Source organism: Carya illinoinensis, chromosome 1, assembly GCF_018687715.1.
Source record: "Carya illinoinensis cultivar Pawnee chromosome 1, C.illinoinensisPawnee_v1, whole genome shotgun sequence".
In the NCBI taxonomy this organism is placed as follows: Eukaryota; Viridiplantae; Streptophyta; class Magnoliopsida; order Fagales; family Juglandaceae; genus Carya; species Carya illinoinensis.
Genome location: NC_056752.1, coordinates 6,456,899 through 6,481,969, shown reverse-complemented (window position 1 = coordinate 6,481,969; position 25,071 = coordinate 6,456,899). Strand labels below are relative to the sequence as shown.

Genomic DNA, 25,071 nt, shown 5'->3' with positions numbered 1-25,071 from the left:
CAACAAGTCAGCTAGCGTTCTCCAAACTAATGAGATCCACTTTCTACCTTGATCGAAACCCAAAACAAAGGTAAAAAACTAAGAAATAAACTCGGATACTGAATTTAATGTCTGGAAAACTCAGATCTTCACCTGCAATCAGTTAGAATTTGAAGAAATCAGGCAACCACTGCCGAAGGAAGATTGAGGTCAAGGTCGAGCAGTTTTCGGGTTGAAGGCTGGTGGAAATCGATGACGGAGGATGAATCAGAGTCGTTGTGGGCCCGACTGCCAACGGTTTGGAGAAAATCCATCTCCACTTGATCGAACTTGCACAATTGCGATGGTTCCCGCTCGTATCGTTGCGAAAGTACCATTCATACGAGATTAATTGGGCATCTATTTTAGCTTAATTTCCATTTCCATGTTGATATTCCTCAGTCTCCAATTGCAGGCTTTGTATTTTTTATTTTTTTTATTTTCTTGGTTAATCCTTTTGTCCATGGTAGTGGGTTAGATAGTGGTTTTTTCAGGTGGCTGCTGCAATGGAGTTTTTAGCAGTTGCAGGGCTACTCTTTAGGATTTGGTCTGCTGAATAATTCAATTTGTAAGTCTCTCCACCGTGGTTGGCTGGTTTTTTTCTTGCTAAAAGACCTTACTTACAGGCCATCGCGAGATAGAGGACCTTCTTCATTTTTGTTTTTGTTTTCTTCATTTATTTTTAATTTCTTTTGTTTTGTTTTAATTTCATTTCTTTTGTTTTTTGGTTTTAATTGAAATGCCAGATCAACGTCGGTACGCGGTTTGGTGTACCAACCCTTGTAACTAGCAGAATTGTTTTTTTCTTAATAAAAAAAAATCTTACTACATACAAATAAAGTTACGTACTAATTTGCGTATTAATACTGATTCCTTTATATTTAAAATTTTAATTAGTATTATTTTTAATAAAATCTACTTTTTGACCAATTACAATAAATTGATGTACATATTAATACACAATTATATTTACAACTAGATTTTTTTAAAAAAAAAATACTGCCACATCAGCTTGGTTCGCGGATTGGTCCGCCAAATGCTTGTACCTAGACGAACTGTAAATGCAAAGTCAAGCGATGGTTACTTTGCAAACCGTGCAATGGTTTGTTGACATGCTTCAAAACAAATGGTCTAGTGGCGCGCTCAAAAGCTGCTTAAAAAAGAGTTTTACTATATACAAACAAAGTCACGTACTAATCTGCGTATCAATACTGATTTTTTCATATTTAAAATTTAAATTAGTATTATTTTCAATAAAATCTACTTTTTGACCAATCATAATAAATTGACGCACATATTAATACACAAGTGTACTTGCAAATACTTTTCCCTTAAAAAATCATCCTTTTTGGAATATCATCATCTCTCTCCGTCGACTTCCTGGAAAGCAACATATCTCGAATCTTTGAACCCATCTCATCCTCGCCTCTACTCTGCGAAAGGTCGGAGATTGGTGAGAAAGATCATCGAGGCTATGGGTTGTATCGGGAATAGAACTTACCCGAACGATGCGCTCATGAAGGCCTCTAAAGTACTTGAACATTGACGGGAGGGGAACCCCATAGCCAGCATTATGCTTCTATCCAACGGACACGATGAACGGTCAAGGAGACAGAGGTATGGATGGGCGTACGAAGGATTAGTGATTTCTGATTTTCTCTGATTTCATCTAATTTGACAAAAGCATAACTCGAAATCGAAATCATAAAAATCTTGCAGAGATGATTTCTAAATTTGTAGAACTTTTTGTGGAAGTTTGTGTAAAGATTTGTGTTGATTTTGCTCTTTATGTTGATTACGCAGGGTAAAGATTGTGTAAAGATTTTGATTTCAAAATCTATCCATATTTATATATTTCAAAATCAAAAAGAGTAAAGTTTCTATATCGATTTTCTCTACTCTTTACGGGTTGATGTTCTCAGATTTCATTCTTGCAAAATTTTGTGAATAGTTAATGCCATTAATTGTAGAAATGGAATATCGGCTCTTATAGATCATCTTAGTGAGGTTATCAAAGCTGAAGCAGAAAACAACGCAGAGAATAATTTTCAAAAATTTTGAAATGCTTTGGAGGCAGGGGTGAAGATTCACTCTGCTAGGGTGGATGCGGTGCACTCAGAGAGGCATAAAAGATCTTGGGTGGGATCAGTCGAGCTGGCATAGAAGATGAACAACGTTGGCTGAGGGCTATAGTTAATGTTCAATCATAATTTGGTTCCGTTTGTTTTCACATAGTCAATTGATGTATCGACTAATCAAGTTTAGTTGTAGTCGAGTAAAATGGTAACTTGGTCATTAAGAGTATTGCTGAATTGCACTTCGTATTAAATCTCTCAATGCGATATCAGAAGTATCTATACAACGTCTTTTAACACATTAATGTTATCTACTAATTTTTTATCACTTCATGTTATGTACTAAATTCAGCATTTTTTGGCGAAGAGAGATCTATGCTTCAGCACTTTGCTTAGATTCCTATCATTATGCTTTTGTAACAGAAACTGTTCCAGATGGAAGCAATGTTGATAATGGGCTGGACAGGACTCATTCTAAGAAAAATTCCGAGAGGAAGGTGGGGTTTTTGATTACATGGCATTAGAAACTCATGCAAGTGCTTCTGCAGATCCTCCTTCTAACCCTCCGTTTTCTCATCTGTTTTCCTCTTTGAATTTCTGATTTGTATTCCTTATGTTTTAGTTGCATTTTCGGTGGATCCTCTATATCATCAGACATCTACGAAATTTGATGAAGGTGGAGCCAAGGGTCTCTACAGTCCTACTGTTATTCTTTTAAAGTGCCGGGAAAGTGCAAATCATTTTCATCCCCAAATGAAATGGTTGTAACGTGATTTAGCCAGTAATTGGGTATGGTTTACCGAGGGTGACTAAGGTACTGACAAAAGCAGATCTAACTTGCTTTTATGCTTTATAGGTGCGTAGGCAAATCAAGAATAATTACTCATAAAGAAAAAGACAAATTATGAATAAAAGATTTTTATTGATTAGTTTCAACAGATTGCCTCAGATAGTTTTCAAACACTCCATTCATTTTCAACCCCTTTGAAAATTGAAGCCTGATATGGTTGTTGATTTGCTACAAACCAGTTTAATATGTACACCTTATAAACCAGCAAACCGTTTAACACTTTAACAAGTTTCAATCCGTTTATTTGCAAAGAGTGAAGAGGTCCAATTATTCTGGAAATTTTTTTTCTTCAAGTGGAATATTGTCAAACGCATTTTACTTCTTATTATTTATTCTATAATATTTCAAATATTTTTTGTTTTACTTATAAAATTGGTAGGTTGCAAGAACTGATATTTAATTATATTTGTCGACATATACTGAACAATATATGCAATAAATTGGTACCGTCTTATACTTATAACTTTACTTTCCAATCTCTTTCTGTTTTATTTAATTATTTTTCAAGATTACATATAATGGTTAAACACATTCTGCACCTTTTAGTTTTAATCCATTTTTCCCCTTTTGATATTCACTACTTATTGGCTGTTGATATGCATAAGCTTTTGTTGGTTAGGCAAATGTGAGTTTGAGAGTCTGGTGAGTAAATTATACCCTATGACCTGTAATATAATTTGTTTTTTTTTGTTTTTTTGATCAACATAAGAACTTGTTTTATTCATCAAAATCAACCAATTACATCAAAGCATCATGCCAAATGACTTGAGAAACAAATTTTAAAAAAGAGTTCCACCAAATCACTAGATCATCTATATGTCATGAATGTTTAGCCAAACAATGGGCCACAGCATTGGCCATACGACCTCTATGCTGACCAGAAGCCTTAGGAAACCTTTGCAGTAGCCTCCTAATCTCAAAAACCAAATTCCCCCATATAGATATAGATTCCTGGTCAGTAGTAAGCTCTTGTACCACCAATAATGAATCACTTTCCACCTCCAACTCATTAATTCTCAAAGGCAAGCAAACTTGGAGTCCCCTCAACACTGCCAAGAATTCTATTTCCATAGGATCAGTCACTTCATGTTCTGGTTTACTTGCTGTAAAAATCACTTGACCTCCCTCATCTCTAAGAACCATGCCTACACCCGAGCTGCATTGATCCTAAAAAATAGCACCATCAATGTTAAGCTTTAAGACCCCCACGTGTGAAGGTATCCAGCTGCAATTTGGCTTCATTCCCTTTCCCTGCTATGCTATTGCTGATTTATGTTCTTGCTGTAATGAAAAGGCATGATCCAATACTTGTTGAGGAGACAACTTTTGCTGTTCATATAGTAGTTTATTTCTTCTGTTCCATAACCCCCATGAGCATAGAGCCAGTTGTTCCATCTCCCCCTCTCTATTCCTTGATGCCAGCTGAGTCATAATCTGAACAAAGTCTAACTGACCTTGGATATTCTGCAAGAATCTGAGCTGAGCCAATAATGCATCCTTGAAGCTTACACAATTGAGCAGGGTATGATTTATATCCTCTTCTTCCCCTTTACACCATGGACATATAGTTTCTGTCACCACTTTTTTTACCAGCAAGTTCTTTAATGATGGTAACCCAATCTTACACACCCTCACACAAATATCTTCACTCGAGTAGGAACCTGCATTTTCCATATTTTCCACCACACTGTTTTCTTTTCCTCTCGAAATGATACCTCACCTTCTTAAATATCTTCAGCAACAGACATGAATAGCCTGTAAGCACTTCTAACACTAAATTGACCATTTTTTTCATGTTCCCGCACCAGATCATCAGGCTTGCTATTAGAAGCTAACACCATATGTAGCACTTCTTCAGCTTCCCTTAGAGGTAGACATCTTCTAACCTTCTCCATATCCCATCTTCTGGTTCTATCATCTATCAACTTAGAGACCTTCCCATTTAACTAAGTTTGGGAAATTGAATCTGAAACTGGCACCAACTTATGATTTGGTAGCCAAAAGTCAAACCATATATTAATGGCCTTTCCATTTCCAACCCTCCACTTGCACCCTTGCAGTAGGTATTTCTTAGCTTCCCATATGCCCCTCCACACAAAAGAAGGGTTTGCTCCTAACTTGGCCTCTTTGAAACTTGTTGAAGGAAAATATCTAGCTTTATTGATTTTATGTAACAGCAAGCTTTCCTCCTTAAGGATACGCCAACCCTGCTTAGCTAAGAGGGCCAAGTTAAATGTCCTTAAATCCTTAAAACCCATACCCCCATGCATCTTTGACTTACACATCTTTCTCCAACTAACCCAGCTGATTTTGTTTTACTCCTTCTTTTGCCCCCACCAAAATCTTGCTATCAAACTTTCCAACTTAGAACACAAGGAAGCAGGCAATTTAAAGCAACTCATAGTGTAAGTTGGGATAGAGAGGGCTACTGCTTTAATGAGCACCTCTTTACCCCCTTGAGATAACAGCTTTTCCTTCCACTCTTGTAACTTAGTCCACACTTTGTTTAGCAACCCAGAGAAAGCTTGATATTTTTCCTCTACCCACCATGGGAGGCAGACCCAAGTACTTATCATAGTTTTGATGCTGTTGGACACCCCAAAACTGCATAATCTCAGCTTTGGTATTAGTGAAGACATTCTTGCTAAAGACCATAGAAGTTTTTTCCTTATTCACCATTTGACCTGAAGCTTGTTCATATACTTCCAATAGATGAAGAATGTTTCTATTTGTTTGTGATGTGGCCCTACAAAACATAAGATGATTGAGCTTTGGAGCACCTCTACAAACACAGATCCCCTCCACTACATCTTTGACATCAGCTTTCTGAAGAAGAGAGATAAGGCCTTCAGTGCAGAGAAGGAATAGATAAGGGGATATGAGATCCCCTTGCCTTAACCCTCTGGAGGGATAAATTGGAACTTTAGGCTCCCCATTCACCAAAATAGAGAATGAGATAGATCTCACACAAAGCATCAACAAATTGGTCCATTTAACACCAAATCCCATCTTGTTCATAATTGTTTCCAAGAAGTCTCACTCTATTCGATCATAGGCCTTACTCATATCAAGTTTTAAAGACATGAACCCATTCCTTTCTTGCCTTTTCCTTCGAAGAAAGTGCACTAACTCATAGGCAATTAGCACATTATCTGTGATTAACCTTCCATGAACAAAGGCACATTGTGAACCAGAAATCAACTTAGGAAGAATTGCCTTTAATCTGTTTGCAATAACCTTTGACACCAATTTATAGATAACATTGCATAGGCTAATTGGCCTAAAATCAGAAACCAACTCAGCCTTTTTTTTCTTTGGAATCAGAGTCACATATGTGTGGTTTAATAGTAAAGGAAAACTGCCAGTATTCAACGCATTTAAAACAGCTTGAGTAACATCCTTGCCAACAATAGACCAATATTTTTGAAAAAAAATAGGAGCCATACCATCTGGACCAGGTGCCTTTGTTGGATTCATCTCCTTTAAAGCTACTTCAACTTCAGTTGCAACAAACTCCATCTCTAGTCTTTGCTTCATCTCATCTGTAACTCTACCCTTCAAAGCATCTAAAAACTGCATACTGCCTCTTTGTGTTGAAGATGTGAAAAGCTTCTCGAAATAATTCAGGATAACTTCATCTCTTGCTTCATCCACTTGCCAATTGCCAATCTCATCCCTTATGCCTTTTATCATATTCTTAGCTTTTCTCTGTGATGCTTTGTGGTGGAAAAAACTTGTATTTCTATCCCCCTCAGTCAACCATAGGGCCCTTGACCTTTGTCTCCACATTATTTCCTGTCTTTCCAACCAAGTCTAAACCTCCATTCTAGCTTTCTTTAAATCATGTATTCTATGACCCCTAGGATCAGAGTCCTCAAGCCTTTTTAAATGTTCCTTTGCCTTTCTTAGCTTTTTCTGCACATTACCAAAGCTAGCTTGGTTCCACTTTGCTAGATGTTCACCACATTTCTGAATCTGTTTCATGACTCCCACCATAGTTCTCTCCCCAGTAGTACTAACCCAAGCCTTCTCAATAAGTGGTTTGCAACTTTTATCCTCCACCCACATGGCCTCAAAATGGAATAGCTTTTTTCCCCTACTTTGATATCTGTCATTTTGCAACTGAAACTTGATTGGCACATGATCAGAGTATGTCACACTACCATGACTGACACTAGCCATAGGATAAAAGGTCTTCCATTTAAGGTTAGCTAGTCCCCGATCCAGTCTTTCACTTATGCTTTGCTCAGGTACCCTTTTATTACACCAGGTGAAAGGATTGCCAATATACCCCAGGTCCAACAAACCACAATCATCAAGCACTTCATGAAACTCCTGCATTTGTCTATCAGTTCTTGCTCTTCCACCAGTTTTTTCATTAATACTTAGCACCTCATTGAAATCTCCCATCAAAAGCCATCCTTGATCACTTGGGACTTTTATGGATCGTAAAAGGCTCCAAGTTTCATGTCTCCTACTAGCCTCAGGTTGACCATACACCCCAGTAAAATACCAAGGTTCACAATCAGTTGAAGAATCCTGAATGGAAGCATGGATGTGACTCTTAGAGTAATTTTTAATGTCCAAACTAACATCATTCCTCCATAATAAAGCAAGACCACCACTCCTCTCCTCACTGTTTATTGCCAAACAATTCTCATACCTTAGCCTATATTTCAGTTTTTCCATTTCCTTATCTTGTAACTTGGTCTTTTGTAAAAACAAGACCTTGGGACCTTCCTCCCTGACTAACTCAGGGAGAGCTCAAACTTCTCGTTGGTTTCCAAGCCCACGGGAGTTCCAACTAAGGAGAATCATTGGGGTCGGCAGGGCTATTCAACAGCCTCTGCCGATATCAAATTAGCATTAGCAAGCTTCTCAACCATACTTCCTCATTCATTCCCTTTCACTCCTACGTCCATCTCTTTCAACTTAACCCTCTTTTTTCCTTCATGGGCTAAACTTGTATTATTCTCATCCTTAACATTACGTTTCTTGCATGCACTAGTACTTTGAGGGATAATACTCGTACTTGTGTTTCTAGCACGGTTTTTCCAAGTTGACCAAGGGGATCTTCTCTGAGGTTGTTGAATCACTGAATGTAGCTGGGCTTGTGAGGCCTCGACATTCACTTGGCCCACCATAGGAGAATCCACATGGACAACATTCAAATTTCCGTTACTGCCACCTTCCGAAAGCTGCATAACTGAAATGCTAGAATCACGCCTATCCATCTGAACCTAATCATCTCCATAAAATCCTCCCTCATTCACCAACCCTCCTTCCTCTATATTTAAATTTTGAACATGATCAGCCTTTACTCCACCTCCAACGTCTCCTGAATAGCCGCCACCCATTTCGAAAGGTTCCAAAAATACAGCATCGTTACCATTCATATTAACTGCCATCTTTTCTCCCACCTTCGTCACTGCCGGCTGTCCTTCCTCCGACGAAATACTCCTCCCAGTCATACTATTCCCTCGTCGAGTGTTATACTGAAATCTGCGACCTCCTCCGTCCGCGTGAAGCCAGCTACCAAACTGTTTATTCTCATTTTCATTCCCAGTAGAACTTTGGCACTCTATATCGTCGTGGATAATTCTGCAACAATTTAGATAGAATATTGGCAACTTCTCATATGTTATCGGGACCCATGTTTGACTCCCTTGCAATTTGATGGTTCGAACCCTTGCCAGAGGCTTCTTCAAATCCAGTAAAACTTTGACTCTAAGAAACGCTCCCCACCCCACGTCATCCACATCCACCTCCACCTCTTCCACCACCCCAATCGAACTTCCTAGCCGTACCCCACACTCCTTTGACATCCCTACCAAAGGCAAATTATGAAACTGCACCCACATTGCAGTCTTATCAAAGGACATCTTACTCAATGGGGTATACCCATCAAACGCATTCATGACAAATATGTTGCCATCGAATAACCATGATCTCCCACTCTCCACTCGGTTCTTATCTGCATGAGTAGCAAAAGTGATAACAAAGACATTCTGTCCCACTTTTGTAAAAGTTGCAGGTTTACTAAGCCTTCACACCTTGGCCATAGTATTCTCAACTATGTTCTTCCCAATCACTCTCTCCAACCATATCTTACCAATCAAACTACGATCTCCCTTTCGCTGCACCTCAAAACTGCCCTCCCCCTCAATGTCAATAGCCTTACCTTCTTCTTCATTCAACTAAAAGTTTTCCCACATCTCCTAAAGTTTTTCCATCGCTCACACTCAAACTAATGAACCCTATCAAACACCACCTCTATTTCCTAAAGAGAAAAATAGAGAGGAGACTCTTCACTCTTCTTTGGTAAAGGAGAAGAATTGATAGAATTTAGAGTCTTAGTCTTATATAATTTGTTTTTTAGTAGAATTGATGTGGACTTATATTTAACATCATTTATCATTTGTTAAGGTGTTCAATCATTTAGTGAACTGTATATTGCTATATTATACTTTAATAGAAATATAATGATTAAAATGTTTTATATATAGACATTTATTAACGATGTTAACTTTATTTCAAAAAATTACTGTAGACATCGATCTCGACATCAATTCAAATACAAAGGAAGAGAATCATAAATCTCAGGCTACATCATCCAAGATCAGGAGAAAAATCCAGAAAAAAAAAATTAATTGAACAATCATGTCTCATACTAATTGTATCTATTTTATATTGTTTTATATTGAACAACCATATATATATATATATATATTATTTTTAATATTATAAATTGACCATAAAATATTTATCGGTAAAGTGAACTCTTTTATATATGCATGTTCCAATTTATATATTGATATACATTCTATTAGTAGTTGTTGAACCATTTAGTTATAAAATTCAGCATAAATAACGATACTGCGCGGGCTATATGCTCATTTAGTATAGTGTCTAGACCTTGGATTCATACTCACCATGAAACTTCAGCTTTAGTGTGGCCTCAAAAAGTGATAGTTAGATGTCCTTTTTTGAGTTACTTATCACTTAAAAGACTTGGTTGTTATGGTTACCCTGGACAATTTTTTTTTATATGTTTCAGTTCTAATTGTACCTTAAACATTGTGTGTTGTGTGATGTAGAAATACTAGAGCTTTACAAACCACCCAATTGAACAAAATAGGGAGGCAATCTTCACATTATTCTAATAGAAAGCATATCTTTCATCATTTTTACTCTTAAATGATGTCACTGGCTTTATCTTTTATCATATTTTAACAATTTTAACAATCTAGTGTTCCTTTTTTGTTAGTTATAGTTGCTAGTGTTAGAAACTTACATGCTGCCATAATTTTTTAATACACACCACGTCAGAAACATTTGTTATTCGAGAAGTTCATCTTAGTTAATTTGATTTTCATAGCTTTCTTTTGTGCCATAAGATGTATAAATTTATGTTCTTATGCAGGGGATAATTGAAATCTAGTACAACATAGCAAAGAGCATAATTGCAAGTTATAGCAGACAGAGTTAGGACTTATATTTAGCTGTTCGATTAACAGAACTTTGGAGCATTTTTAGGAAGAGTAAATCTACTCTTAGGCCGTTCTTGTCTCCAACACCATATATTAATGATGCGGCAAAGCCGATTTCTTAAAAACAATTTAATGCTCAAGTTTCCTCTCTCTTCCACCCCCTGCTTTCTTCCTTCCCTGCCAAATCCTTCATCTCCCGCCCTCCCAAAACGACTACCCCATTGACTTTGCTCTCCCCCCTCCCTCATTTCTTTGCTCTTCCCCTCCCTCTGCCGAATTCCTCTCCCTTCCTAAAAACCGGAGTTCAATCACTCAAGAGAGAGAAAACGAGCCCCAAGTACAATGTTTGAAGTTTTTATTCTTTTGTTGCCTGTTTTCTCCTTTGTGCATTTTTTTTTTTTTTGGTTCAAGCTGTAATTACTAGTGAGGTTTTAAATGGGTGGTTTTTGTGGTTTTGATCTTTTGTGACTTTTTTTTTTTTTTTACCTAAATCATAGGCAGTGAAGGGGCAAATCTCTTGCACTTGCCAATCTCTTGTACACTTTCAATTAGAAATTACCTAGTGGGATGAAAGAGGAGGACATTAACATGGAACAATCAACTGGTTTGGGTTTACCTAGAAAAGAACACCACTGAAACTATTAGCGTAAAGTTTTCATCTTTATCACGCTTAGAGCTTTTTACTTAAAAAGTAGTGGGAGCAAAGAAATAAGCAGGCTTTACTATCTGTGAGTTTCTGCTCATAGTAAATCTCAAATCAATGGCATTGAAAAGAAAAGAAGCTTCTGTGTGTTTTGTGCCTTTCCTCCGTTTCTGGCTTCTGCATATGGATTATTTTCTCCGAAAGGTGTAAACTTTGAAGGTAACTCCAAAATTTCTTTCATCCTTCCCTTTAAAATCTATAAAAACAGTGTTGTTTGGGTGCCTATATGGTGTGAAATTCTCATCTTGCTACTTTGTTTTTAATGGGAATAAAAACTTCTTTAAAGGATCAACTGTTACACGAAACCCTGCACAACAATGAAAGGAAATCATTATTTTTCATTTTCTACTATTGCTTGTTTTTGGCATCTTAAGTCATGCAAGAAAAAGGTTATTTGGTTGGGCTTCGGCAGGGAAGGGAGGGGGGAGAGCAAAGAAGGAAGGGAGGGGGGAAAGCAAAGAAGGAAGTGTAGAGAGGAATGTGGGAGGAGAAATTTGAATGGAAGATTCGGGAAGAATGTCGAAAATGTGGAGAGTAGTCTAACAAATGGTTTTAAAAAAAATAAAAAATAAATAAAAGCCAACTCAGCTAGTGTGCGGTGTTGGAGACTTAAGTGGCCTAATAGTAGAATCACTCTTTTAGGAAACTTGATTTTGGCTTTTTTTGCACAAGATTGATATGCCGATCAAGAATAATGATTATAAAGTATGTATGTTGCCTTTGTCTTTACTCCAAGTACTTTTTTTTCAATGACTCTATGTAGAAATAAAGCATGTCTCAATTTAGTAATTGCTTCTCTTTGTTTCCTGAATTTTGGAGGTCATGTTTTGCCATGCAAAGTGAATTTATATTTGTGTTGAGAAGATGCCAATACAAATATAAACACGGTTCATGCAAGAGCAACACACCAAAGGAACATCACAAGATTACTGGCAGCTATAGACTTTTTAGAAGATCATTCTCCTATCATGGTCTTTAATCTATGTAGTGAATTATGTTATTTTAGTATTTTTTTTATGGATCAAAGTTGTTTTGATAATATTGAGTTGATGAAATTGGTAGCACAGTTCGTACATGTTTGTTTGAAATTGTTGTAGGATGTACGTTTTGCTAAATTTGTGTAACGCTCCCAACTCTCACGTATGAACATGTGGAAATCGAAGCGTCGGGATGATGACAACTCGGGTCACGTATCCCATTGCCAAGTGCCAAGTGTGTGTACATATAAAAAATGTACAACAAAAATAATGCAGCAGATAAATAAGGTCAGTCGACTAAGTACCATAAATTATTTAAATACAAGGTCGCTTAAAATAAGCGTACCAAAAATATTACAAATTAAAGTAACGAAGTTATAATCCAAAATACATGATTTAAAAGCAAAAAATAATCTCCAACAATTATAAGTAGAGACGCCAATCTACTCCTCTGGCGAAGCCGTCTCCTCGAGCCCAACCTCTTCGTCATCTACAACAAAATTTACGGTACCAAGAAATGGTATCGCAGGTAAGTAATAAATCAAACAAATCTCAAGAGAAAAATACATTCACGCAATAACAAAATGCATGAATATGATGTCATATGTATGAGACCCCAAAAATTATCATTTTCTTGAAAAATGAATAATTTTCCACGCATGCCAAAAATTCCATTTGGCCCAAAAATCAAATCCATTAAAACAGTTACGTCATTTTCCCAGAAAATAGCCCAATATAAAAACCATTAATCCAATCTCGTCATTTTTCGAAAAATGACCCATTATCCATTATCAAAATCAATATCAAAATTTAATGCGTATGCACCATGATCTCCCCTAGGGACAATCCACACACCTTGACTCCCTTCGTCACACCATGGGTAACGACCATACGTGTAACTTCGTAACAAGTGATGCCCAGTTCTGCGCCCAAAGCGTTCGTAGCCCAACTCCTCTAGCCTGCACCAACAGAGGGGCCACATAGTTGGCACGAGAGCGTTACTATCCCATCCAATCTCGTTGTCGTCCAGCGACAACTCAGGAGATGTCACTCAGTATATTCCACTCCCGAGTGACCAGAGGAGCTCCACTGAGATAATGCTACATTTTGGCTTTGAGTCGTGATACATACGCACCAAAAAATCTATTTAACATATGAAAATCCAGTTTTCATTTACAAACATGAATATGCATGCACCATGCAATGTATACGACAAGACATAAAAATATCCAACAAACCCAACATCATCCAATCAACAAACAACTCCATATTCCATTCCAACCGACTTCCAAACTCGTCAGACACAATCCAGTATAACAAACCAATTACAGATTATTTGTTAAAGCATAAATATATTCAAAATCACAAAATTTGTTAAGAAAATACTTACAATGCTTTTAATTTCTGAAAGATCACGCACCTGATTAAATCCCAAAAGCTAGCTTAAAAATAAACGACTAAAAATTGCAATATTTTTAGACTAAAATGGGTTTAAAAAACAAAGGGATTTAAAGTGAAATTTTCGGAATAAAATGGGTTCATTTTTACTGAAAATAAGCTTGAGATAAATGCCTGGAAATGTATCACACGGTTTGAACTAAAAGCTCACAAGAAATATAAATGGAGTCCTCGGCTACAAGAGCAAAACAGGGCACGGCAAGGACCAGCTACACATCACGGTGTTGGAGAGAAAAACTTCAGAAAATCACAAGGTTTTACCCAAAATGTTGTACACGAAAATAATAGAGATAAAAAGAGGAAAATCCGGACACAAAATGACCAAGAAAAACAGAGCAGAAATTCGTGATCAACCCAAGAAGATAGCAGGATTTTTACACCACAATATCATGAAATAAACAAGGAATAAAGAAGAGGAATGAGACACACAAAGAAGCTCAGCCAGACCTCAACAATGGAGAAAAACAGAGGAAATAAATGCAAGATAAATGAAGGAAATACACGATTCTACAGCAAGAGGAACCTGAAAATTAAAGAGCTTGAAATGAGGAACAATACCGGACGAAAATGGAGGAAGATGCTTTGGCACACAGCACGAAGACGAAGCAAAAATTTTCGAAGGAAGAAGTAGTATAGTCGGCGCAGCAGGGGGAGAAAAGGGAAACAAATGAAGAAGAAGAAGAAGAAGAAGAAAAAGAAGAAAGAAGCAAGAAAATATTACCAGTGAAGGAGAAGAAGCAGCCGGCGTGTAGGAGAAGAAGAGGAAAAGAAATTGAAGAAAGAAAGAGGCATGCGGCAGAGGAAGGGCAAGGAAGAAGAAGAAAAGAAGATGAAATTTCCTAAGGGTAGGCAAAACGACGCCGTTTAGAAGAGAAAGGGGGCTGGGTCATGGGTGCAATGGGCTGGGCCCGAAATATGAAAGAATTCGGCCCAAAACAAGATAAAAAGCCACTAAAACAAAGGCAAATCCGAAAATAAGGATATAAGAAATAAAAATGCACAATAAAATAAATAAAAGATAATTAAAAACACCTATAATTCAATATTAATAAGATAAAATAGTTATAAAATAGTTAAAAGCCCAAAAATAAAATAATTCAAATTAGAGAGTAATTTAAAAAAAAAAATATTAATATCAATAAAGTATATTATTTAAATCTCACAACTTAAAAATTATAAAAGAATATAACGAAAAAAAATACGTTTAATTTAAAATAAGAGAACCACTAATTATAATAATTTAAATAATCATTCAATAAAAATACATGTAAATATGGGATATCATAATTTAAATTTCCATTACGTTCATATTTATGTTTTTAGGCTTATATTATGCCATTATTTTTCTACTTTTGGACTTGTTCTCATTTCGTCGGTTCTATAGTTTATAAATTTTATTTTTTTTTGAAATTTTATATTCTATTTGAGGGCAACATATTGTGGCCACAAATATTTTTACCGGAATAGTTTATTTCATGCGACAACATATTGTATCGCATGGGTCTGGGATGAGAAACTGCGATTTTGGGTCTGGAAGACAGAAGCTGATCGCGTCGTCGTCTTCGTGTAGATTTCGTCCATCTACTTTTGATTTTTTATTCCTCTGCATGATTTGAATTTTTATATTCCATATAAAGATTCCTCTGCATGATTCTTAAATTCCTTAGGGTCCACCTGCATTGCATTCTATTTCTCTTTATCATTTGTATTTTGGATGTTTTTGCATTCTGATTCTTGAATTCCTTAAGGGCCTTTCGCTCAATCCATAATTTCACTGACTCTACAAAGGGTAGCAGAAATAGGAATAGTTGATAATCAATTAAAAAGAGAGCAATAATAGATTCATGGGTTGAGCTGCAAACCTAAAAAATCAGTACTTTTATATCAATATCGTGATTGTGAGTCAAGAAAGTGTAAGTTCACTAAAATTTAAAATATTCTCTAGTAATACCCATATCGTCATTAATATTTAAATATTATTTGTTACAAATGCAATTTGGGTTGGATGGATCAGAATCGGTGCAAGTTGATCTGGATGGATCACAATCGGTGTAATGAAATGGTTTAGTTGCAAATATTCCGAGAATTATTTTTGGATTCTTTGAATGTAATTCATGGACACATCTAACAAGCGATTGGAAATATACATTTTTGTGTATTGTGTATTGGAACATCTAAAAGGCTATTGCAACCAATGGCTATATTATATTGGTCAATAAGCAAGTATTTTTTGGATGGATAGCTTTTTATTGTAATTATATTTTGGATGGATAGCTTTTTATTTGTAGTTATTTTTGGATGGTATGAGACTTTTTTATATGTTGAAATATGATGTTGGTATTATAATCTCCAAAAGATTCAGGTTAAACTTTTATAGGACGAACCATAATATGCAGAAAGATTCAGGTTGAACTTCAACTCCCTCAACTTGTTGTAATGGAGGAAAAAGTAATGCAGACTGTGAGAGTACACGGAAAAGTTTGGTTTTTAAAGTTAAGTTGTCGGAGCATTAATATTTGCTTGCAGGTTTAAGCAGCTATCTTTTGGGAATAGAACTGCAGTTGCAGTTAGAGAACGAGTTTCTCGGTTTCATTCCATCTCACTTGGCGTGATATCAGAATTAGGGAAAATTGGGGCATTTCCTGAAGATTTACAAAACCAATCTTTGCATAATTATTTGTCTGATAAGATGGTTTTTCATTTGCAAAGTAACATACTCATCTTCAATTTTCCATCCACTATTTGAAAAAGTAGACATTTGTTTGTTTCCAGTACATGTAAAGCAGTGAGAGGCGCATCAACTGCAATTTCCTCTTTGTTTTGAAATTTCTTCACAGATACCTTACCTTGGTCGGCAAAGCCTAACCTTGTATTTTGCTTGCTTTTTTTTTAACAAGTAAAATTTTTGCTTGCTTCAAGTCATGCAATTTTAATTCTAAAAGATTCTCTCCACTCACTCATGTATCAATTTCAGCCATCGAATCGAAACTACTGATGCTTTTTTTGGCCTTCAAATCGAATTGGGGGTCATGTTTTTGTTTCTAGGAAACATGAAGATTAAGATAACATACACAGAACAACAGGGGAAATACACAATCTGACTAACTTGAAGTACATACACAATCTAACTTGAAGTACATACTATCAATACTAGTCCTAAATCACTTACATACTACCAAATAACATGAAACAACAATGGTAAAAGCCCAATAGATACGGAGTAGTGAGGAGTAGTGTGCGTGAAAGTCTTATTTCAGCTTGCTGCTCAAGAATATTATTATAAGCAGCTGCTCACAACTTAGATCTCAAGCCTGCACAGAGCAATTAAATAGAAATATTCAATCCATAGCAGCATGTAGCCCTATCAATTCATATTTGACTTCACATAAAGACATGGATATAGAAACTCAAAATCTGATCATGAAGATGTGACTTACCTATATAAGCTTGCGACTGGCGTTTCAGAGAGTAGTTTTGGTTTTAAGGTTGCACAGAATGCACAGGTAACTTGAAATCTCCTGTCTCTGCCTCTCTCCTTGCAGTTATGTGCTGTGATTCATATTATAAATTTGCCTCTTTGTGATAATCTTTATGAAGTGGATTTCTACCGAAAAAGAGTAAATCACATATACATGGCAAATGACAAGCTTACCTTAAATTTTGGTTTTAGCGGAAATTTAAAAAAAGAGGGAGGGAGAAGTGGGAAAAAAGGGAAATTTAAAAAGTTGGGAAGGGAAATTAATATCTTGGGTAAGTAGATATTCTGTTTTTACTCTAGGAGGATGAGCCTCTTTTGCAGGTGCTTTTATATTGGTGTGTTGTCACCGAAGCTTCACATTTATTAGATATTTTGACTATTGCTTTTGTTATTTGCAACTCCTACCTTCTGCAGCTACCTTCAACATGCATTAGTCGAGCCATTATCATGGGTTCCATGTTAGAAGCACTGGTAAACAACATGGCAGGAAGTAGATTGGAAAAAGAGCCTCTCCTTGAGAAACTCCTTATTGATAATGAACCACAAACACAAAAGAAAATGTTGGAAACTCCAGGTTTCAAGTAAGTCCAGGCTTCAAGTGCGACAAGCTTCTCTTCATAAACCCACTGTGAGAATCAAAGTGACACAAACACTACTCAAATTGATACTTACACTTAGTGTAAGCATCCAATCAATGAGAGCATATATGGCAATCCAACTAATCAAACTAATCCAACTAATCATTGATCCAAGTATCCAATCATCTAAACAGGACAATCCAACTATGCAAAAAGTGTACTGAAAGTCACCAAGGGATCAAAACTTGCATACCTGCCCCCAAATATCTTACCATAAAGAAATTTGTGTTATGATTTATGAGGACATATTATTATAAGCAGCTGCTCACAACTCAGATCCCAAACCTGCACAGAGCAATTAAATAGAAATATTCAATCCATAGCAGCATGTAGCCCTATCAACTCAACATAATCTCAAGCAATAATTCACGAAGTTGATGCATGTAAACAAAAGAATTAGTCCTTCATTAACTTTTTAATGGAGCTTGTGTCTTTCCTATGTAAAGTTGCATGATTACTGCTCATTATACATATAAGAAGTTAGGGAACCCAAAAGCAAGTCAAGATGCATGCCTCCATTCAAAGCCCTATCAACTCAACATAATCTCAAAATCGTATCAATCAAGCAAAAGACAAATCCTTCTGTGACCCTACCTTACTCACAAGAAGCTGGTATTGACCCACCTACAAGGACTATTTTGGCCACAATCAAAATAATATCCGGTATTGAGACTTTCAATCATCTGTATGATTTATGAAGGAATTTTTTTTCTTAAAAAAAATAAATTGTAGAACTAATGGTTGTAAAACATTGTTGCAAGACACAAAATATAAAGAAATAAAAAATGGGGAAATAATTGTGAGATGAACATACCACGAAGACACCCATGAATGACCTCTGGGCACCCACGACGACACCCAAGAAGACAGCCACGGGCTAGGTTAGGGATTGGGATAAAGGGGTTAGGGTTAGGGTTAGGATTTCGGAGAAGGGGGAAGGAACAGATCTTGCAAAGAGAGGAAGGGTGAGAAGGAGAAGGTGAAGGATAAAGGGAGAATGAGCAGGGGAGAAGGAAAATGGGAAATGAAATGAGGCTTCGTGGGAGAACATAAGACTTCATAGGGATGGGGCTTTGTGAGGATGGAGAAGATGAAGATCAAAATGAACTTCACTTCGTGGGGATGGAGAAGACGAGATACGGCTTGGGATGGAGAAGACAAGATACGGAATCGTGGAGATGGAGAAGATGAAGACTAAAATGAGTACGGATTTCGAGCTGAAACACAGCGTTGGCTGGCAAAATAGAAACGTTGTTTCTATTTTGCCACGTAGGAGGCGTTGCCGCGGGGGTTCCCCACCCCCGTTGCGAGTAGCATTTTTCAAGCTACCCAGCTCCTCCCTCCCTCCCACATTTCCCGTTATTTCCTTGTTTTTTTACAGATTTTTCTCCAGTGTTTATTTTGTTTTTGCTTTGTTTAGGTGCTTGAGAATAAGGCATTTGGTGGTTGCAGTTATGGAGGCTTAAGGGCGACAGGTATCTGTTTGCATGGCTGTTGCACCGTGGCTCAAGTCCACTTCCCCAAAGGCTTCATTTTAAAGACCATCCCGCCACGAACCAACTACGCTGTGGCTGAGAACAACAACTCTGCTACTGTGAAGCCGAAATGGTGGCTGGGTGGCAGCGTTGATGGAGCTAGAGATCCTCAAAGTGAGTGGCGTGGTCCATCTATGGTGGTGCTCGGCGTGAGTGGTGTTGCAGTGCAACATAGAGAGATGCATTCTAGTGCTCTGGTTCCACTAAGAAAAACAGAGGTTGCTGGGGTGCAGTCGGGGTTGATGTTTTACGGTAGGAAACGCCTCTTGCTGTTGATGGTGGCAGCTTTTGGAGTTGGAGGTTCTCGGCGTGCAGGGGTGTTGGGCTTGCGTGCTCAACCTATGGTGGTGGATGCGGTTCGCTCATGGCGGGCGACGGTACGCAAATAAATGTAACGAAGCTCAGGCGTAGGAGTGGCAGGAAAAGAAAGAAAAAAGAAAAAAGAAAGGAAGGGGGCGGCGAAAATGATAGAGATGAAACTAGGGCCTTACCACTTGCAAAGAGGCTCGATTTTTTTTGTTTGGGCGAGGCCCAAGGTGTTTTATTCAGTCTATGTGTTTTTAGTTTTTTTTCTATGTATTGTGTAATTTGTGTGTTTTTTGAGTGATTTTTATGTATTTTCATTTATTTAGTTTGTTATAACTAGTATTAGGAAATATTGTCTTCAGGACTTAGGGTCTATAAAGTTTGTATTCCACTCTATGAGATGGAGAGTTGTGTGAGTTTTCTTAAACGGTAGTCAAAGACAGAGTTTTTGTTTATTAGACTGTTAGTCTGGAGGCTTTGAATAAGAACCTGTTAACCATAAAAAAATTTGTGTATTGGCGAGTGAGAAAATGTTAGAATTTGGTTTGTACTTTTCAGGTCAGAAGTTGTAATTATTCATTTTATGAATGAATGAAATAATGTTTCACTATCAATAAATAAATCAATAAATAAAAAGGAACGAGGATATATATATATATATTTTATAAAGCATAGTCGTAAAGATAACACTAAATTAAAAAAATAATAATAATTGTAAAAAGTTTATAAAAGAGTTGTATTCTAACTTCTAAGGGAAAGGTACTGATACGGTTTGGCCCAGGAGAAAGTTTTTTACTTATTAGTCGTTATTTTATAGCATGCATGCAGCTAATATAAGTAGATATTTTTCTCAAAAAACAGAAGAAAAAAGGTGCTCAACCAAATTTAGACATCAAGTTCTCTTAAAGATGCTATTTATTCCATAATTAATGAATCAATGTATATTAATTTATTTGCAAATACTATTATTATTATTTATTTAAGATCTATAACGTCGTCTATATGTTGAGGTGCATTTTCATTTCTCCTAACTCTAAAAACAAAAGTTAATGTACATAAAAAAGCTGATCATTACATCAAATGCTGGCCACTCGCAAAATACATAAAATTTATCTTATATATATTGCACATCGATAACTCTAACAAAATTGCGTAAAATATTATTTAGTTCTGCTTGCATGCCGCTCCAATGCGTTCCCCCAACTCATTTAATCCCATCTTATTTTTGCTCAATGTCTTAAAAGATTGCAGTTGATCACCTCAACCTGGTCTATACCCGGCCAAGCCTTTTCGTCACTACAAAGACTCCTTAAGTTGGGAAGGTCATTCAATTCTAATTTCCTTAGGTTTGGAGTAATCGGATCTAGATTAGTCATATTCTGCAATGGAAGATAATTGAAGAGCTCTTCTAAATTGGAACAATTGTGTACCCAGATTACTTCTAGGTTTGGAATTGTGCAAATGGAGTTCCCAAGGGAGAGAAGATATTTCATCTCCCCACAGGAAATCACATCTATTGTTTTCAGTCTTTGAAATCTCAGCCCGAGATGGTTGGCTAGTTCTGAAATGCTTTCAATGCATGTCATTAGTATTAGACAAAGTTCCTCCAAATTGGGTAGTAGGTCATACTCTGCTGCACGTCCTCCAGTTTGAAAACTGCAGTCAGAGTCACAAATCACGAGCTTTTTTAAATATAAAAAGCTGCCAACACTATTAATGATCAAGTCTTGTAGCATCTTATTCAGTCCTCGACAACTACTTAAGCATAGATAACTTGCTTTACTCAACCAGCACCCGACCTGTCCTCTTGAGAGATAGGTCCCCTCCATAATCACACATCTTTGGGCACCCGAGAGTGGAGATAGAGATGGCACTTGTAAATATTGAGAGTATAGGCTAGAACAATTGATATACTTGGAACGCCTGTACTCCTGAAAAACTGGTATGAAAAGTAGTTAGTAAATAATAATAAAATGTTTTGAATCAATATATTTTATTAAATTTCGAGAGAGGTAAGAAAATATTAAATAAAAATATTATAAAATTTTAAAAAATTATTCAAATATAAATTTTTAATAGTATTTTTATTTTAAAATTTGAAAACTTTTATAATTTTTTGTATTTTATTTAAAAATTTATAAAACTTATAATGATTAGATAATAATTAAACAAATTAAAATAAAAAATTTAAAAATAATTTTATTTGAATGATATTTAAAAGTAAGATATCTTGAAAGTACCTAGATGGGAATAGCCCCATTCGATGTCAACTTCGAATGCTTTTAATCTATTTATCCAAGAAATAATTGTATCTTGGGGACTGTAACATAGGATCAATCTGATGGATAAAACTTGTAACCGCTCTAGGCATTGGAGCTCTTCAAAACATGCTTGCTTCTCTTGTACCGCTCCCTTCACTTTCCAAATGTAGCAACTGTTTGACAGGTCCAGAACTTCTAAACTGGACAACTTGGATATCACTCCAGCTTGAACCACTTTCAGTCGGCGAGTCTTGCCTAAGTTTAGATGCCTTAAGTTGTTGAGTTGCTCTAACCCTCTTGGCAATTCTCTAATACCAGTCAAAGAGAGATCAAGCACTTGAAGTCTACTGAGCCTTTCCAGTGGGGGCAATTCTTCGAGATCCTGGCAATTACTCAAAAGAAGAGCACGAATGTTATCCAGTTGAAGAAGAGAATCAGGAAATGATTTGATGCGGGTCCCACTGATATTCAAGAGTCTCAGTGCTCCAAATCCTTCCAAAAATCTCGCAGGAACTCGGTCAAGGCGACGATTACCTTGTAGTAGCAAAGTTGATGCCTCTGAACATTGTATCACAGAGTCATCAGGTAGTCTTTCTAAATCGTTATTCATGAAAGAAACTCTTTTAAGAGAATTTGATAGCTCAGCAGTTGAAATCTCTTTCAAACCATTCCCTGAACGAACGAGGAATTCACTTCCATCCTCGCTGCAGGTTGATGCAATCCATATGCTAACATCACGAACAACGTCATGCATCTTCACAGTGCCCTCCCCGGAACCATCTTCCAACAAACAGGAGTCCTTAAGATTTTCAATCAAAGCAATTCCTCGGCTGAAGAAATCCTCATAGTTTTCCCGTTCATCTATTAAACCTTCCACTAGCCAGCACCATACCAGTTCACTTATATTAATTGAGAAGTCCTCAGGAAACAAAGAGCAGTAAAGGAAACAATTTTTCAAGTATCTACCTTCTAATGAGTCGTAACTCCACTTCAAAGGTTTATAGAGCTTCTCCTCAATGCCTGCCGCATAAGGCACTGATCTTCGCAGCTGATTCAAAGCATGGTTCCACAACTCAGGCTTCGTCTTTCCTCTCATAGCAGCTCCCATGGTGACGATGGCCAAAGGCAATCCGTGACACTCTCTACAAATTGCCTCTGCAAGTGGTCTGATATGTTCTGAAGTAACCACATCCCTTGCATACCGACTAAATAGCTGCCAAGCGTCTTCATCCCTCAAAACCATCATTTTAACTTCAACATCAGTAACCATGTCCCTACATACATCCAAAGATCTACATGTCAATATGATCTTACTACCCCTATGTTCTTCAGGCCGTGGGACACCCAATTTGTCCAAATCAATTTTCTCCCAAACATCATCGAGAATGAGAAGAAAACTTTCCTCCTTTAGTCTTTGATAAAGTTGAATAGCCATTCCATCGGCTCCCGAACTTTCTTCCAGATTCAAATGCAGTCTGGAAGCTATTCTCATCTGGACCATTTTTATGTCCAAATTTTTGGACACCGTAACCCATAGTACACAACTAAAACGCAGATTTGAATTATTTTGGAGCTCATTGTTCAAATTTCTCACCAGATAAGTTTTGCCGACTCCTCCCATTCCCCATATACCAATTATCCCGTATTTATCGTCAGACACTAGAGTCATCGTTTTGGCTAAATCTTCTGATATTGATGTTGTTTGATCTTGAATTGAAGATCCAGGAATATGCTCCACTGCTTTGAACTCTGGATGACTAAGAGCCACGGAACTAGCAAGGGAACTTCCCACTTCTAGAAGCCTCTTTACCTCTTTGAGCTGTTTTGCCACTTTCCTGCTCATTCTATACCGCTTTGTACTACAACTTAAGAAACATCGGGAACTCTTTGCTTCTTGAATCTGATCATTCACCTTACGATGCAGATCTTCAACCTCCCCAACCCACAAAATGGCTTGAGCTTTTATTACTTTTCCTTCTCTCTTATCTAATGCCATTTCTTTCGTTGCATCATCTCTAAGAGCCATAAGGAATTTCATCTCCTTTTCCAAAACATGAAGTGGTAGTGGGCCTTTGACAATGTTCTTGATCGTAGAATAGATAGAGCCACAGAGAAGCCGAGTAGTTTCTACGACTGCTCCACTGATAATCGAAGCCACCACTTCCATGCCGGAAATTTTGCTTTGAAAAAACTCTCAGGCAAAGAAATACTATTTTCAGATAGATCCCATTAACGGGTGGCCCTGGACAACCATCAGTCTAGATCGGGCCTCCCAAAGGATGGCCACTTGCTTGTTGTAGGCCACCCCAGGACGGAAATTTTGCTTCGAGAAAACTCACAACCAAAGAACTGTCAAAGAACAATTGTTGACGTCACTTTTTCTGGTGGAGAAAACACGTGCAGGAATGACATTAGCCTGAAAATTTATTGCTTTCACATGTTCTAAGGGAAGAAATCACCGAAATGGCAACATCGGGGCAATTGTTTGCTGCTTTCATTTCATTTATTTGTAGCGTGCATGCCAGCTTATCTCTAAAGTGACATTTTTATTTTTTAGTTCTTTTTAGACTTTAACCCATACTTGGGACCCATAGATTTTCAGATTTTTTAAGATCTATTTTTTTAAACATCACTAAAATATAAAATATTTTTAATTTTTAATTTTTAATTTTTAATTTTTTCATTTAATCATTAACTCATTATCATTATAATTGTCCCAAACCTATAAAAAAAACATTAAAAAAATAGTAATAAAACTTTTTTAAATTTCTAAACAAAAATTAAATTTAAATAATATTTTAACATTATAAAATTTTTATTAACTATTTTCTCTCCCATTTATCAAAATCTAATAAAATATCTTTATTCAAACTATTTTACTACTATTCATAAATAATTTTATTACTATTTACAAATATTCTATGTGTTCAAAGGAGACCTTAGTCTACCAGTTCTTTTCCATTTCCCTAAGCAACAATCATATAAAATCAAAAGTACTAGTGCTACAGTCACACAAATATTTTATAAAAATAAATCTACAAATTGACGTAACTTTATATGATACGTTAAATGAAATACTTTACAATAAAAATAGTTAAAATATTTTCTCTAAAATAAAAAAGCATCTTGCTATAAAGTATTTCATCATTTTTCTCCGCGTATTGCTACTTAGCCCCTTATTTAACCACCTCAAAGTTATCGCTAATTCAATTTAATTTTTTGTGCATTTTTTATTTTTTAATTTTTTTAAAATACAGAAATCCACTAGTGGTAACATTTTTA

At 36.5% G+C, this 25,071-nt stretch overlaps 1 protein-coding gene and 4 long non-coding RNA genes across 10 annotated transcripts; 2 read left to right on the top strand and 3 right to left on the bottom strand.

Annotated features, from left to right (window-relative positions):
* The first annotated feature begins 1,347 nt into the window (after positions 1–1,347).
* LOC122308104 lies at positions 1,348–12,227 on the top strand. Of its 2 annotated transcripts, XR_006241918.1 has the most exons (4): positions 1,348–1,635; positions 2,517–2,590; positions 2,716–2,907; positions 11,956–12,227. It is a non-coding gene; the product is annotated as an uncharacterized LOC122308104 (long non-coding RNA). The 2 variants fall into 2 exon arrangements; XR_006241917.1 differs by lacking the exon at positions 11,956–12,227 and having other exon boundaries at positions 1,350–1,635; positions 2,716–3,403.
* Positions 12,228–12,384: 157 nt separating this feature from the next.
* On the bottom strand, positions 12,385–14,562 carry LOC122308114. Of its 2 annotated transcripts, XR_006241921.1 has the most exons (3): positions 14,130–14,399; positions 12,969–13,256; positions 12,385–12,603 (listed from the first exon to the last, which is right to left on the bottom strand). It is a non-coding gene; the product is annotated as an uncharacterized LOC122308114 (long non-coding RNA). The 2 variants fall into 2 exon arrangements; XR_006241922.1 differs by having other exon boundaries at positions 12,969–14,562.
* A 2,077-nt stretch (positions 14,563–16,639) lies between these two features.
* LOC122308069 lies at positions 16,640–19,110 on the bottom strand. 2 transcript variants are annotated; one of them, XR_006241905.1, is made up of 4 exons: positions 18,502–19,110; positions 18,282–18,370; positions 17,009–17,972; positions 16,640–16,882 (listed from the first exon to the last, which is right to left on the bottom strand). It is a non-coding gene; the product is annotated as an uncharacterized LOC122308069 (long non-coding RNA). The 2 variants fall into 2 exon arrangements; XR_006241904.1 differs by lacking the exon at positions 18,282–18,370.
* Positions 18,749–19,983, top strand: LOC122308123. Its single transcript, XR_006241924.1, has 2 exons — positions 18,749–18,890; positions 19,108–19,983. It is a non-coding gene; the product is annotated as an uncharacterized LOC122308123 (long non-coding RNA).
* A 597-nt stretch (positions 19,984–20,580) lies between these two features.
* Positions 20,581–24,292, bottom strand: LOC122308025 (disease resistance protein At4g27190-like). 3 transcript variants are annotated; one of them, XM_043121193.1, is made up of 3 exons: positions 22,756–24,292; positions 21,769–22,665; positions 20,581–21,467 (listed from the first exon to the last, which is right to left on the bottom strand). In XM_043121193.1, exons 1-3 carry the CDS (start codon positions 23,954–23,956, stop codon positions 20,758–20,760), a joined length of 2,808 nt encoding a protein of 935 aa, XP_042977127.1. In that variant the 5' UTR covers positions 23,957–24,292; the 3' UTR covers positions 20,581–20,757. The 3 variants fall into 3 exon arrangements, with proteins under 3 accessions (XP_042977127.1, XP_042977120.1, XP_042977133.1); XM_043121186.1 differs by having other exon boundaries at positions 21,769–24,292; XM_043121199.1 differs by having other exon boundaries at positions 21,281–21,459; positions 21,769–24,284.
* Between the last annotated feature and the right edge of the window lie 779 nt (positions 24,293–25,071).

What these genes read in the sequence shown, in the direction of transcription:
- LOC122308025 (XM_043121186.1), bottom strand. Translation starts at nt 23,956, where the DNA reads ATGGAAGTGGTGGCTTCGATTATCAGTGGAGCAGTCGTAGAAACTACT. An exon ending in ATGGGGCTATTCCCATCTAG is followed by an intron (nt 21,468 to 21,768) that starts GTACTTTCAAGA and finishes TTTTCATACCAG; the next exon opens with TTTTTCAGGAGTACAGGCGT.